The sequence below is a fragment of the Pongo pygmaeus genome, chromosome 16 (genome assembly GCF_028885625.2).
Source record: "Pongo pygmaeus isolate AG05252 chromosome 16, NHGRI_mPonPyg2-v2.0_pri, whole genome shotgun sequence".
Lineage (NCBI taxonomy): Eukaryota > Metazoa > Chordata > Mammalia > Primates > Hominidae > Pongo > Pongo pygmaeus.
Window position 1 is genome coordinate 72,968,936 of NC_072389.2, and position 15,125 is coordinate 72,984,060.

Sequence of the window (15,125 nt, forward strand, 5' to 3'; positions counted from 1 at the left end):
CGTGAGCCACCACACCTGGCTGGAGTCTTAGATTTTAAAAAGAACATGTAACTGGATATGGTTTCCTACACATAGCACAGATTTCCAAGCAAATAACACAGAGCATGGAAAAGAGCATGTCACTTATACTATGAACCATATAGAAAAGCTTGACTATGTTTTTTAAAAAATAAACAGTTCACACACTAAAAATATGCAGGAAATATACATCTTCAACTCTTGTCTTCAAAATCAAGTTTAATGGGGTTCTCATTTAATTCTTTGAAATACATAATATATTCACATGGTTCAAAAGGCAAAAGGTGGAAACAGTCACACATGGACAAATCTCCTTTCCATTGATCAGTTCCCACCTCATCCTACAAAGGTAACCACCATTCTGTGTCTATATATCCTTTCAGAGCATCTCTTTACATATACAAGTAAATACACATACAGGTGATCCTTTTCCCCCTTTTATACCCAAAATGTAGCCTATAATACATACTGTTCTGAATCTCACTTTTTTCTTTGGAGAGCTTTCTCTAACACTTCATTAAAAATGTTCTCATTTCTTTTTTTTCAAATTCAGACACCTGAGCAGTATCATTTCTTTTTTACAGCAACATGTTATTCCATTGCATGGATGTGCCATAATTTATGTACCCTTCCCCCATCGGTAGATTTTTGGGTTGTTTCCAGTTTTTTCATATTACAGTGCTGCAATGAATAACTTTGTGTATATATCATTTGGCACATTTAAGGTATATCTTAGAATACATACCATAAAGTAGAATTTTGGCTCAAAGGACATAACCATAAAAATTAAAATTTTTAATTTCAATAGATATTTCCAAATCATGATTTCTTTTTTGATCCTTGTCAAACCTAGATAAATTGTACAGCATCAGAAGAGACTAGTTTTTACAAATCAACCTTTTAATATGATGTTTTCTATTTGTATAATGCTTTGTACTTTAACTATACATGAGCTTATTTGATCCCCATGATAACCCCAAGAAATCGATGTTAAGGATTATTATATACATTTTACAGAATAGGAAACTGAGGCTAAGCAAGGTTAAGTGAGCTGCCCAAGTCATAAAGGTGGTACATAGCAAAGCCCAGGTCTTCTGATTCAAGTCACCTTCTGATGAAAAGGTTTATTGGTTAGTTGGTCAGTTTTAATTTGAAATAATTGACCTTATCTTTGAAACTATTTAGTTTAATACGTGAAAATAATTGCTAACATTTATTGAGAGCTTACTATGTGCCAGACACTATTCCAAGGTCTTTACATTCTCATCTAATCCTCCTCTCAATACTCCTATGCTATTCACTTCTGCTATCAGGCTGGACATAAGACAATCCTAGGTGATTGATAGTTTCTTCCTGTAGACACTGTGCAGTTGGCTAAGTCTTCTAAAAAGTAGTTGTATCTTGTAAGTATTATTCTAATGCATTTATTTAGCACTTAATATTTGCCAGGACTTTCACCAAGCATCAGGAGACAAAGATACTTGACAAAGTCCATATCCTTGAGGAGCTGAAAGGCCATAGAGAGAGAGAGATGTTGCTATTAAAATAGATAACATACACATGGATAAATGCCATTTGAGTGACAGACCCTCAGCTTGCTGCCAGAGTTCTCAGGGGAAATGACCGTGGACTGGCAGGGACAGGGAACACTTTACTGAAAACACAGAACTTTATCCTGCCTTAAAGACTAGAACAGTCACTAACTGGCGAGGAGGGGAGGACGCCCCCTAGCAGATGGGACAGAGTCCAAAGAAACCTGTAGTCTGCTAGGAAAAGGCAGTGAACCAGTCAGACTGCAGCACAGAATTGGGGAAGTGGGAAGCAGGAGAAGTAGTTGGAAGGGTGCACTGAGCAAGTTTGGGGAGGTCTACCCACCACACCAGTGTCTAGATGTCACCTTGAAGGCGAAAAGGCCTGAATATTTCTGAGTAGGAGGATGACACTGACCAACCTGTGTTAGGGGGAAATGATTAATCCGGTGATACTGTTCAGAATCCCAGGAGATGGGGGAAGAATAGGGGAAAAAACAGCCTGGGAAGTTACATTTATTGTAGATCCAAAATCCTTTCAAAGGAATGACAACAAAAATAGTAGCTACCATTTATCAGGTTCCAGGCACTGCAGTAGGTGCTTATTTAATCATCAGAAGACAGAGAATTTCAATGATCTGTTCAAGATCACACACACAGTAAGTGGCCTTGTCAGGTTTTGAACTTCTTTCTCACTCCATATAACCTTTCCACTGCAGAATTCTGCTTGTATCCTCACCTCTGACTCTCCAGGCAATAAAGGTTTGGACTAGGATGGTGACGGTTATGGAAAAGAAGGTTGGGAGACATGTACCAAATATCCTGGCTCTTCTTTCAGATTCTTTATGCATCACAAGCCCCGGTCTGGGAGGAAGGGGAGTTGCACTCTGCATCTGTAGTGAAGAAGAAAACTCAGGGTAGCCCGCCCTTACGTGTTGTCTAGTAATCATGTACTACTGGACAGTAAGCTCTTCTGCTGTGCTTTGGAGCCAAGATACATAGTATTGCTAGATCGTGCTACCACATGCCTGCCTGCCTACCTCTCTTGCTGGCTGGGGCCTGGTCTTGGTTTTTCTGGTTTATATACTATGGCAGCATCAGACAAGTTTAGAAGACAAAAATAACCTTGGAATTATCTTGTGAATTCATGGCAATTACCATGCAATTACATGCTCAGTAACCACAATGGAATTCGAGAGTGTTTACGTTCACTTCCATGTGCAAAAGCCCATGCTTCTGGGCTTTTCAGTGTGAAGGTGAGAGCATGGCCAGCCCAGTATGGCAGGGCGAGCAGGCCTGGTGGCCATGACCTTCCAGACAGACTAGCTAGCTGGGCCAGAACTTCTCCAAGCCAGTTCTTTTTACCCCACCCATTATTCCTGCTTAGTCCACCAGAGCCATGCTGTCCTCCAGCAGGCAAGGCCCAGAGCAACTGCCCTGAGTTGTCCTTCTCTAAGGATGGTGTGACTGTCCCCTGTGCCGTGTAATAATCACCTGCTTTTGCTCCAAAGCATTTATCAATGGGCAGTGTCTTTCTTAAATTACATCCTTTGAAGAGTCTCTTAAGTCAGAGGGAAGAGCTATCCACCTAATCTATTTCATTTATTCATTCTCTTTTATTTAATAAACACCAAGTGCCTGTTCTGTGCTGGTATCATGCCCAAACTGGAGATTCAGAAACCAAACAGCGCCTTCCCTCAGAAAACTCCCAGTCATGGAGGGCAGATGACCAAGGGAACAACTCATGATAGGTCAGGGTGACAGAGTACAGTTGTGAGGCATATGAGGATCAAATCAATTTTCTGTTGTTAGAAAAATCCCAATGGCTACAAATGGGACGCTACAAGTGGGGTACACAACTCAAGATGTATTAGCCTGTGGGGGCCTAACACGTCTGTAGATGTGGACTCTACTTGCATTAAGGATGAGCAGCCTTAACTGGTGGTACTGATGATGTGACCTTCAGACACAGGACTTGATGTAAATGTTGAAGAAAAACATGCTCCCACCATCACGTGTGAGGGGAGCGTGTCACCAAAAGTGCCACGAAATCTGAGTGTGTGTGTGTGTGGAGAGGGAGAGAGGGAGGCAGGAGAGGAAAGGAGGTCTATTCTCTGCAGAGCACTCAGTCAGCCCAGTTCCCCTGCGTTATCTCAGAGACAAGAGGCGAGCCGGAGGCCTGATTATAATGCATGTCAGGTCATTACGATTCCTTACGGCCAGCTCCAGACCAGCAGCACCTCCTCTGCCTACTCCTTTTCCAAGTCACTGCACAAGTCTGGGTACCTAGTTGCCCAGCACCTGTGCGTCACCACAGTTCAAGAGCCAAGTCAGGCACCTTTATCTTCTATGCCCTAAGGTTGGCCATGGCCCTATAAGCAGTTCTCCAAATTTCCAGCTATCTAGAGAAAAACAGCTGATTGACTAAGGCAAATATCACATCTCACAAAGAATACATTATAAAACTGCCAGGATCCAGTACTTTATCTGGTACATATTAAATTTTAAATGTTTTCAGGAAATACATAATGACAGCGCTTTGGGCCTACTATCACCAATCTCTTTGGCATGGCTTTCACTGATAAACAAGCAAGATAAAGAAGAGCCGTTTGCCCAAAGAAAGCAGCATCAAATTTCTAATGTTGGCCACCTCAAGGAGGTGGTCCATGCTCAGTGACTTGCTGCCAAAGGTTAAAGTATGGGAAGAGCGGGAAGATATCTTTACAGCAGAGAAACCTGTAAAGTTTTTTCACCAACTTCAAAAGCCACTGTAGCCAGGTGATAAAGGTTAACATCATCAGTGATAAGTTACACTGATACCATCTATCTACCCTTGATATGAAGTGAGGAAAACGGCAGTTTGCCCATGTGGTCTTCCTCTCAAAAACACATTACTACAGTCTAATCAGGAGAAAAACATCAGACAAACTGAAATTGAGAGAGATTTCACAAAATGCTTGCCCATTACTCCTCGGAACTGTTAAGAGCATCAAACCACAGGGAAAGTCTGTGAAGCCATCACAGGCCAGAGAAGCCTAAGGAGATATGACAGCTAGCTACGGTGTGGTGTCTTAGATGGGATCCTGAAACAGAAAAAAGGAATTAGGGAAAAACTAATGAAATAGAAATAAAGTATGGATTTATGTTAATAGTAATGTAGGGCCAGGTGTGGTGGTTCACGCCGGTAATCCCAGCATTTTGGGAGGCCGAGGCTGGCAGATCGCTTGAGCTAGGAGTTCAAGACCAGCCTGGGCAACATAGTGAGAACCCCATCTCTACAAAAAAATAATAAAATTAACCAGGTGTGGTGGAATGCACCTGTAGTCCCAGCTACTTGGGAGGCTGAAGCAGGAGGATCACTTAAGCCCAGGAGGCAGAGGTTGCAGTGAGCCCAGATTGCGCCACTGCACTCCAGCCTGGGTGACAGAGTGAGACCCCGTCTCAAAAAATAAAATAAAAATAAAAAGTAATGTAGCAATTTGTTCCCTTAGTTGTGACAAATGTACCACAGCAATGTAAGATGTTAACAATAGGAGAACTGGGTGTGGGGGATATAGGAACTCTCAGAATTATCTTCGCAATTTTCCTGTTAATCTACAAGTATTCCAAAATTACAAGTTTATTTAAATATCTGTTTAATATTCAGTTGTGCTCCTTTCCAGACGCTGGCAACCAGTCGCTATGCAGTGATGACCACACAGCTAAGACACAGCAATCTCTCACTCGTTTTCCACTACGTTTTTCTCCAGATCTGTAGGGCCCATGGCATTGGCTATGATCTTGAGGTATGAAGGGTTACAGTTGGCCAGGGGCAGACCAAAGACATGCCTGTGGGTGATCTAGGTAGCTAATAATTTGGTGCCCCTTCAAATAGATATTCTTTAAATACTGGTTTGACATGTCTGTAGAGGAAGGCTGATTGCTGCTTGGGGAAGAGCAGATACGCAGCTCCACAGAAAGTAGCACATAGTCCTGGAAAGTTCTACTTCATCCCCAATCTTACACACCCACTTTGCTAAAGCAGAAGCCATGCAAGCTCTCCAGACTTAGGAGGCATTTTGGGGACCACCTCATGATCTTGAAGCAGGCCCTGAGCTTCCTGATCCCACCCAAAGCTGCTTATCAATGAATAGCTTCTGTCTTAATCTGCTGGGGCTGCCATAACAATATAGCACAAGCTAAATGGCTTGAACCACAGAAACGTATTTTCTCACTGTCTGGCAGCTGGTAAGTCCAAGGACAAGGCACTAGCAGATTTGGTTCCTGGTGAGGGCCTGCTTCCCGGCTTGTAAATGGCTGCCTCCTTGCGGTGTCCTCACATATGGAAGGAGAGAGAGAGAGATCTCTGTTGTCTCTTTTACAAGGTACCAGTTCCATCAATCAGAGCATCATACCTACAACCTCATTTAACCTTAATCACTTCCTTAGAGGCCCTAGCTCCAATACAGTCACTTGGAAGGTTAGGACACAATTCAGTCCGTAGCATCCTCCTACTGATATTTGATAATTTATTTCTAAAGGGAGTTCTGATAAAAACTATTTTCTCTACTTTTGGTCTATTTCCAATGATACTGGGAGCCTCTGCATAGCTGCTTTATCCTGATGTAGCTGACTAGAGGCAAGTGCAATGCAGCGTCTCCTGCCAAAAATAGAGACTCATTTTATGCCTAGAGACTCCGTTTTATGCCTAGAGACTCATGTTACTCCAGAGAAATAGTTTCATGTTTTTCCACTTTGATTCAGATTTTCAAGTCTCTCACACGCAGGGCCATTTTAAGACCCTGAGTAACCCTGTACACTCTTACTTATGGAAGACCCACTTCACAGCACCTCAAACATCTTAAAATATATTTTAATCTCCCACATTAAATATAAGGTATATATAATGACATAAGAATTGAGTAGTAACCAGTCGATCAGATGTTTTGATTTGTACATATTCAGTTCTACATTTATTAACTTATATTCTTTATACTTGAGACCAGTACAATTTTCAAGGATCAAATTTTATATGTTCTATTTTCTTTTTCTTTCTTTCTTTTTTTTTTTTTTTTGAGATAGAGTATCATTCTGTCACCAGGCTGGAGTGCAGTGGTGCAATCTTGGCTCACTGCAACCTCCGCCTCCTGGGTTCAATTGATTCTCCTGCCTCAGCCTCCCGAGTAGCTGCGATTACGGGCACGTGCAACCATGCCTGGCTAATTTTTGTATTTTTAGTAGAGACAGGGTTTCACCATGTTGGCCAGGATGGTCTTGATTTCTTGACCTCGTGATCCGCCCACCTCGGCTTCCCAAAGTGTTGGGATTACAGGCGTGAGCCACCGCGCCTGGCCCCAAATTTTATACATTCTTAAAAAGCATGCAGACCTTCAGCAGGAGGCCGAGTGAATAGAATGGTCTGGCTGACACTTGGCAATCCCCAGCAGGCTGCCAGGCACTGTCAGGGCACATGAGACTCTTTGGTTAGATGAATTCGTGCTGTTCGCAGACACATAAAGTGGAGCTGGGATCCCCTTGCAAATTACATTAAAATTGATAAAGAGAGAATGAAGAAGCCAGATTGAACTGATTTACCTGAAATTAATTGTTGCATCTGCTATACACAATCCCTTTGGAATTAAATAGTTTTTAGCCCCAAACTGATTAGATCAAAACACTTCCACATACCAGAAGGTGGCTAAATCTAACTCTAGCTTTATCTGAATCTATTTATTTTATTTTACTCTAAAATATCAAAGTAGAACAACTCTGTAAAAAGGCATATTTGGCAGGGACAGTCTCCTGCCCTTCCCCCCACAAAAAAGTGCTTCATTACTTTCTATTGCCTGAAATTATTATTAGAGATTTATTTCTTGGGCTTAAGACTTTGTATTTGACTGAAGTTCAAGTACCCTTGGGGTAAGTAAAGCACCAAACTTTATAAGTTATTTACTCCTTTGTCTCTGAGTTGATCGGATCTATTCCAAGAGCAGATTTTATAGGGGAAACAGATGGCTAAGGCTGACGGAAGCAGGTGGATGGCGCAGAGGAGAGGGTTCCACTGAGGGTCAGGGAGCTCACTGAAGACAGCTACAGAAAAGGCAGACAGAGGCCGGGCGTGGTGGCTCACGCCTGTAATCCCAACACTTTGGGAGGCCGAGGTAGGTGGATCACCGGAGGTCAGGAGTTCGAGTCCAGCCTGGCCAACATGGTGAAACTCCATCTCTACTAAAAATACAAAAATTAGCTGGGTGCGGTGGCATGCACCTGTAATCCCAGCTACTCAGGAGGCTGAGGCAGAAGAATCGCTTGAACCTAGGAGGCAGAGGTTGCCGTAAGTCGAGATTGTGACACTGCACTCCAGCCTGGGCCACAGAGTGAGACTCTGTCTCAAAAAAAGAAAAGAAAAGGCAGACAGAGGGGCACCGAAGACACTTCCAGCAGAGTTCCATAGACTCACCTCCAGGCCATCCATGCACAACTTAAAAAAAGATGAAAGATAAAATGAGAGAGAAGAAGAAATATAGACTGGGGCAACAGATGATGAAACAATGCAAAGAAGAAAAAGATAACAGAAGAAAAGAGAGGAGAACATCCAGAGACTGAGAGAATCCACTAAAAGAGGAGGAGGGGATAATCAGAAAGAAAAGGAACAGATAGGCCGGGCATGGTGGCTCACACCTGTAATCCCAGCACTTTGGGAGGCCAAGGCGGGCGGATCACGAGGTCAGGAGATCGAGACCATCCTGGCCAACATGGTGAAACCCCATCTGTACTAAAAATACAAAAATTAGCTGGGTGTGTTGGCAGGTGCCTGTAATCCTAGCTACTTGGGAGGCTGAGGCAGGAGAATGGCTTGAACCCAGGAGGCAGAGGTTGCAGTGAGCCGAGATCACGCCACTGCACTCCAGTCTGGTGACAGAGCAAGACTCTGTCTCAAAAAAAAAAAGAGAAAGAAATGAAAAAAGAAAAGGCGCAGATAATAAACAGAAGTACAAGAAAAGAGGGAAGAAGTTGAGTCACAAAAATCCTCCAGCAGTATCCTTGCTTTATTTTTCCTGAGATGAGTTTTCATCTTTTCAGACCCCGGTGTCCATCCTAGTCAGGACTCTTCACTTGCTGTCTTAATTGCCTTTTCTTGGATGGGAGGTTGGTAAGTGGTGAACCAGCATTTATGGAGTGCCTACTGCATACTGGCCTCTGAGCTGAGCACTTTACTTCACTATCTCATTTATTCTTCATGCCTGCCCTATAAGAAGGTGTTATTTCTACCATATTACAGTGAGGACTTTAGGCTTAAAGATTTTAAGCACTTTCCCGGGTCATACAGCCAGGAATTTTGTGGAACTGACATTTGAACCCATAATTGTCTACAAAGTCAAGCATGATTCTTTGTCTTACACAAGGTGTCCCCTATATAAGCCCTTTTTCCCCCTAAGGACTGTTTCCCACCAACTGTCTCTATTTCTAAAATATTACCAACCCAGTCAAGAAGAATTCTGGAATCCATTTCCAATATATCCCCTCTAGGTACCTCTTATGTATTCTTCAGCTGGAGAAACACAGACTTCTTTTCATAGCCCCTATGACTATCTCTACATTAAAAAGGAGAAAAAAAAGTTTTAACAATTAATTTACCTAAAATTTTATTGCCTGTTTGGGTTATGCTGAGTCTAAAAACAGGATCATTTACCCAAATTCCAGAGTAACGTGCTCCCACTCTTGGTTGAGTTTAACATGGGTGCTCGTTCCAGAAAAAGAAAGTAACATTAATAACACATCATTGTCAGTGCTACCAAAAGAAGAATCCTCAAAAGTCCTTATTCTCGGCACTGTTTTTCTGCCCATTATGATCACAGACTTTCAAATGATGTTCTTGTCCAAAGTCCCAGGGGAAAAAAAAGGGAAATGAGATCACTCTATGAGTTTATTTTTCCTTGACACATATGGGAAGGGAGCATTGCTGAGTTTGTAAGCAACTTGGTGGGTCTCATTTCGGGTATTTCTCTAATGCTACAGAATACCCCCACTGACTTCCTAATGAAATGAAGTTGTAATGAAAGCCATATGGAGAAAGGCGTCATGTTTACTGCCTGCACCAGGGTGGGGCAGGACTGGTGTCACACATACACAGGCAGTGTGCTACCATCCTAAATAGCTCCACAGTCACCAGCAATCATTTCCTCTGGCCAGGGTATTGCCATGGTGGGAATCATTTGAGCTGCTCACAAATATTCTGATTCTCCTCCTTCCAGGCACATAACAAAACTATATTTCCTCAGCCCTCTTCCCAAAGTTGGGCATGGCCACATAACTTGCTTTGGCCAGTGAAATGTAAGCAGAGGTAATACATGTCCTTGTTATGCAGAAGCCTGTAGGAGCCACTTCCTGAGTTGCCATATCCTTTTTCCTGCCTTGGAAATCATGGAAACACATTGAGACAGAGCCTCCTTCAGCCTGGGTCCCTGCGTGTACTCACAGTGATCAAAGACCCATACCAACTCATGTGGGAAATGGAGCAGGACCAAGAACTGCAACTTTCATTGTTAGAAACAACCAGTAATTTTGCTGAATTACTGCAACATAACCCAGCCTAATCAGGTTATACTGAAATTAGTATCAAAAGAAGATGCTCCTAAAACAGAAACCTAAAATTTTGGTACGGCTTAGTAGTCAGGCAATGAGTGGCTGGGAAACTGTTAATGGAAAGCAGAAGGATGACAATTCATGTTATGAAGTGGTGAAATATTTGGCAAAACTAATACCTGCAATTACTTGGAAGGCAAATAATATACCTAATGTACCTCCAGCTCTAGGAGAACAGTTGGAAATTTTAGTGTTAATGGTGTATATTAGGCATTGCCAACTGCATTTGGCAAGGTATTATACAAAAAATATGAGCTTCTGAATGAATCAGACATCTTGCAAGCAGAAATGAAAGGGAATAGAGAGATCTCAGAAATTTGGCACTTTGCAAAATGGGAAAAGCTGAACTGATTTTAAACCTCAAAAATGAGAATTTTAAAAATTGAAGACGTATTTATTGACACAACCAAAGCCAATTAAAACTCAGCCTTGCAATATGAGTCAAATTAAAGGTATGACTATAACCTACTATTAAAACCTCTGAATTAAAGTATCTCAGAGTATGAATCCAACAAAGATTATGGCATCCAGTACTGTATTAGTCTGTTCTCATGCTGCTATGAAGAAATACCCAAGACTGGGTAATTTATAAAAGAAAGAGGTTTAATTGACTCCCAGTTCTTCATGGCTGGGGAGGTCTCAGGAAACTTACAATCATGGCAGAAGGGGAAGCAAACACATTCTTCTTCACAAGATGGCAGGAGAGAGAAGTGCCGAGCAAAGAAGGAACATCCCCTTATAAAATCATCAGATCGAGTGAGAACTCACTCACTATTATGAGAACAGTATAAGGGTAACCACCCCCATGGTTCAGTTACCTCCCACTGGGTTCCTCCCATGACACGTGGGGATTATGAGAACTACATTCAAAATAAAATTTGGGTGGGGACACAGCCAAACCATATCAAGTACATATTTTCATTTAGAAAGACTCTCTCAGGAAAAAGAGAACAGAACAAAAGGGTAAAAAGAAAAAGGGTATAGCTCTCCTACTGAAGCCTCTAGGCTTAAGATAACTGAAATTAAGAGAGAGGCATAGAAGCAAGAAAGCAAAGAAATATAGAAAATTTAAGAAGTATCTAGAAAAGAACTCCATGTTGTAGCTATTGCTACTTGTAGCTGATTGAAATCAAACAGATTAGAAACCAACTAAATTCTTGAAAGAACTCAACATCAAGAGAAATCTCAGTCTGGATTAAAAGAGACTGTTGCTGCTTAAGACTTAAAACAACCCTTGGGTCCTCAACTATCTACAGGCAGGAAGTGGGTGAGAAAGTTTTAAAATTGCTAAGGATGGCTTGTGCCTGTAATCCTAGCTGCTCAAGAGGTTGAGGCAGGAGGACCACTCACTTGAGGCCAGGAGTTCAAGACCAGCCTAGGCAACATGGCAAGATCCCATCTCTTAAAAAATTGCTAAGGAAAATATAATCTCTAATATCCACTTCAGATGTGGCCCAAGGACAATTATGGAAAAGAAATAAAATCTCAGAAGGCAGAGTCAAGGACCACAAAGTATAGTGTCTAAGTTCATGAAGCAACTGGGATCAGAACTAATCAAGGAACATTTCCCACCCAAAGGATAGGGGCCCTGGAAATGTCTGCCCCGTGGGATTTCAGAATTACTACAAAGCCCTGTCTTCTGTTTCTCTCTCATTGCTTCTCTTTCCAAATGGAAGTATTTATTGCAGTTACCCAGTCCTGTTCCACCAGTTTTTGAATAGTGAGGACTGAATAGATAATTTTGTTTTTTTTCTTTATAGTTCATGGCTTTTCAGATCAAGAGAGCCAGACCTGATCTAGAAGATATCATGGATCACCCATAGTTATTTATATCTGATAGCATTTTATACCTCGTTAAATATTTTCACACATTTTGTTTCGTTCTTGCAATAACTTTGAAAGGTAGATATTTTCATTCTGATATTGTAAATGAGGAAGCTGAGACTTAAAATGTTAAATCACTTTGCAAGTTTACTAGCAAAAAAGTTATTTATTATGGTGCTTTCTAATAACTAGCTTGAAAAGAATTTTACACAGAAGTAAAATTTTAAATATCGTCGAGCAGGGAGAAAGATGGATAAACACGAACAAAAAGATCTATAACCTAAGATGCTACGTGGGAAACGGGCCTGAGTAGGACAGTAATGGGGAATCTGATAGCCAGGGAGTAACACATGAGCATATTGTCAAGGGAGATTCTGGGTTACATAAGTAGACTGCAGTTGCCTGGGGAAAATGTTGTTAACATTGAGGTTTACTTTGTTGAGCTGCCTAAGGGTAGACTCTTACATCTCTCACATGTAAAATAAAATACGGAATTGTTTTATGGGATAAGAAAAAACAGCTTTGTGTAAGCCTTTCATTTCTGTTGTTTCCTCTGGATAAGGGCTAAGAACACTCCTGGTCACCTTTCTTAGAAAGTTATAAATGTCCTGCCAAACCTAGACATTCTGACCATGACAAGATAGCTTGTAACCAACTCTCTCACTAAAAATGATTATAAAGGCTAGTTTGAGATATATATAAAACAACTGCTTGAAGGCATTGAAGGGCAACTAAAACAGTCCTTAAAAAAACAGAAGGGCCAGGCACAGTGGCTCACGCCTGTAATTCCAACATTTTGGGATATCGAGGTGGGTGGATCACTTGAGGCCAAGAGTTCAAGACCATTCTAACCAACATAGCGAAACCCCATCTCTACTAAAAATACAAAAATTAGCTGGGCATGATGGCCCATCCCTGTAATCCCAGATACTCTGGTGGCTGAGGCACAAGAATCATATGAACCCAGAATTTGGAGGTTGCAGTGAGCCATGATCACGCTACTGCACTCCAGCCTGGGCGACAAAGCAAGACTCCATCTCTAAAAATAACAAATAAAGAAAGAAAGAACAGAAGCATCTAAGGTGAGTGTCATATTGCCCCAAGTTTTAAAGGACATTTACAAATGTGTTAGGAAATAAATCTAAACAGACTTTTTTCTTGACCTCATGACCTTGATCTCTTGACCTCGTGATCCGCCTGCCTCGGCCTCCCAAAGTGCTGGGAGGCAACAGAGCCTGGAGTTCAAAATTGTCAAACTGTTTGAGACTTGAGATCCAAAATCCTAGAACAAAGGTGATCAAAGGGAAGTGAGCCCAAAAAATTTGTGTGGATACCGTTTAAATCCCTAACTGACTCATACCTGGTGGAATGAACAGCTCAGACTCCAAGAAATCCAGAGGAAAAATATAACAGTAGCTGGGAGGCTAAAGATCTGGCAGATATTTCAAAAGTCACATGATGTTAGAAGTTCATGTCCTGCTAAATTGAAAGGGTCCTAATAAACACCTCAAGCTTCCAGTGGAGACTTCAAAAGGACCAAACTCTAGGAGTAAGGACACTTCCCTAGGAGAAAAAACTAAACACAAAGCATGAAGGAAAACCTTTAAATAGACCAGGTCCAGCAACAGCTAAAATCAACCTTTAGTCCAGGCATAGTGGTTTATGCCTGTAATCCCAGGCATGGGATTGGGAGGCTGAGGTAGGTAGACTGCTTGAGCCCAGGAGTTTGAGACCAGCCTGGGCAACATGGCAAAACCCTGTCTCCACAAAAAATACAAAAATTAGCAGGGCATGGTGGCACACACCTGTAGTCCTGACTACTTGGAAGGCTGAGGTGGGAGAATCTCTTAGGCCTGGGAAGTCGAGATGACAGTGAGCTGTGATCATGCCACTGCATCCCAGCCTGGGCAACAGAATGAGACCCAGTATCAAAAAAAAAAAAAAAACACTTTTAAACACAAAAATAAAATAAAATCAGGGGCTGGGCGCTGTAGCTCATGCCTGTAATCCCAGCACTTTGGGAGGCCAAGGCAGGCAAATCACAAGGTCAGGAGTTCGAGACCAGCCTGGTTAGCATGGTGAAACCCTGTCTCTACTAAAAATACAAAAAAGAAAAAAAAAATTAGCTAGGGATGGTGGTGTGCACCTGTAGTCCCAGCTACTCGGGAGGCTGAGGTAGGAGAATTGCTTGAACTCAGCAGGCGGAGGTTGCAGTGAGCCAAGATCATGCCATTGCACTCCAGCCTGGGTGACAGAGTGAGACTCCATCTCAAAAAAATAATAATAATAAAATAAAATAAAATAAACCCTTGATACATCAAGATGAGCTGTCAGTACTCTGTCTGCCAAAAACAAAAATTTAACCCTCTTTGAAGGAAGATATTATCTAGAGCTGCTACAATTTTCCATCTTTAATGACCATCATCCAATAAAAAATAAGGTATACGAAAAGAAGGACCAAATCATTGAAAACAAAGGGGAAAAATAGAAAAAGATCCACAGGTGATTCATATATTGGAGTTATGAGACAGGGACTCATAATTCCACCCATCCCAGCCACTCTTCAACATAATCTATGAAAGTTAGAAGACAATGGGAACATAATTTTAAAGTATTGAAAGAAAAGTCTCTGCCAACCAAGCATTCTATTCCCAGGAGGAATAGAGTTTATTAAAGACAGGGACTTTAAAATAGCTAGGACTAATATGTTCAAGAAAACATATGTTTGTAATATGTTCATGTCACCAAAGACCTAGTATCAGTTTTTTAACCCAAATGGAAATTCTGGAACCAAAAATTAGTGTGACAAAATTAATAATTTAATATATGAATTTAATAGGTTATCAGAACAAATGACTAATGAACTAGAAAACAAGCCAGTAGAAAAAAATTCCAACTTACACACAGAGGGAGAAAATGATGAAAATGTAGAAAAAGCCTTCAGAGATACATGCAACATGGAGGAAACAATCTAACTTTCCTGCAATTAGTGTTCCACAAGGAGAAGAGGGAGTGATTTTAAATAAATACTGGCTGAGAATTTCCTACAACTAGTGAAAGACATCAAAACACATATCCAACCTCATTCAAAAGCACTAAAAACCTCAGGCAAGATAAATATAAGGAAAA

The 15,125-nt window shown here is 41.4% G+C and overlaps 1 protein-coding gene and 1 long non-coding RNA gene across 11 annotated transcripts in view; one reads left to right on the plus strand and one right to left on the minus strand.

Moving 5' to 3' along the window:
• The window catches only part of IQCH (IQ motif containing H), a 247,541-nt gene that overhangs the window by 217,385 nt on the left and 15,031 nt on the right, over nt 1-15,125 (plus strand). For 6 of the 8 annotated variants that reach the window (XM_054451129.1, XM_054451128.1, XM_054451134.1 and 3 more), the window contains one exon: nt 5,210-5,332. The exons of the other annotated variants lie outside the window; for them this stretch is intronic. In XM_054451129.1, the coding sequence (XP_054307104.1) occupies nt 5,210-5,332 (123 nt within the window). The remainder of the gene's footprint in view (nt 1-5,209; nt 5,333-15,125) is intronic. 8 annotated transcript variants of the gene reach the window in all.
• The window catches only part of LOC129014121 (uncharacterized), a 101,424-nt gene that overhangs the window by 51,138 nt on the left and 35,161 nt on the right, over nt 1-15,125 (minus strand). The window lies entirely within an intron of this gene.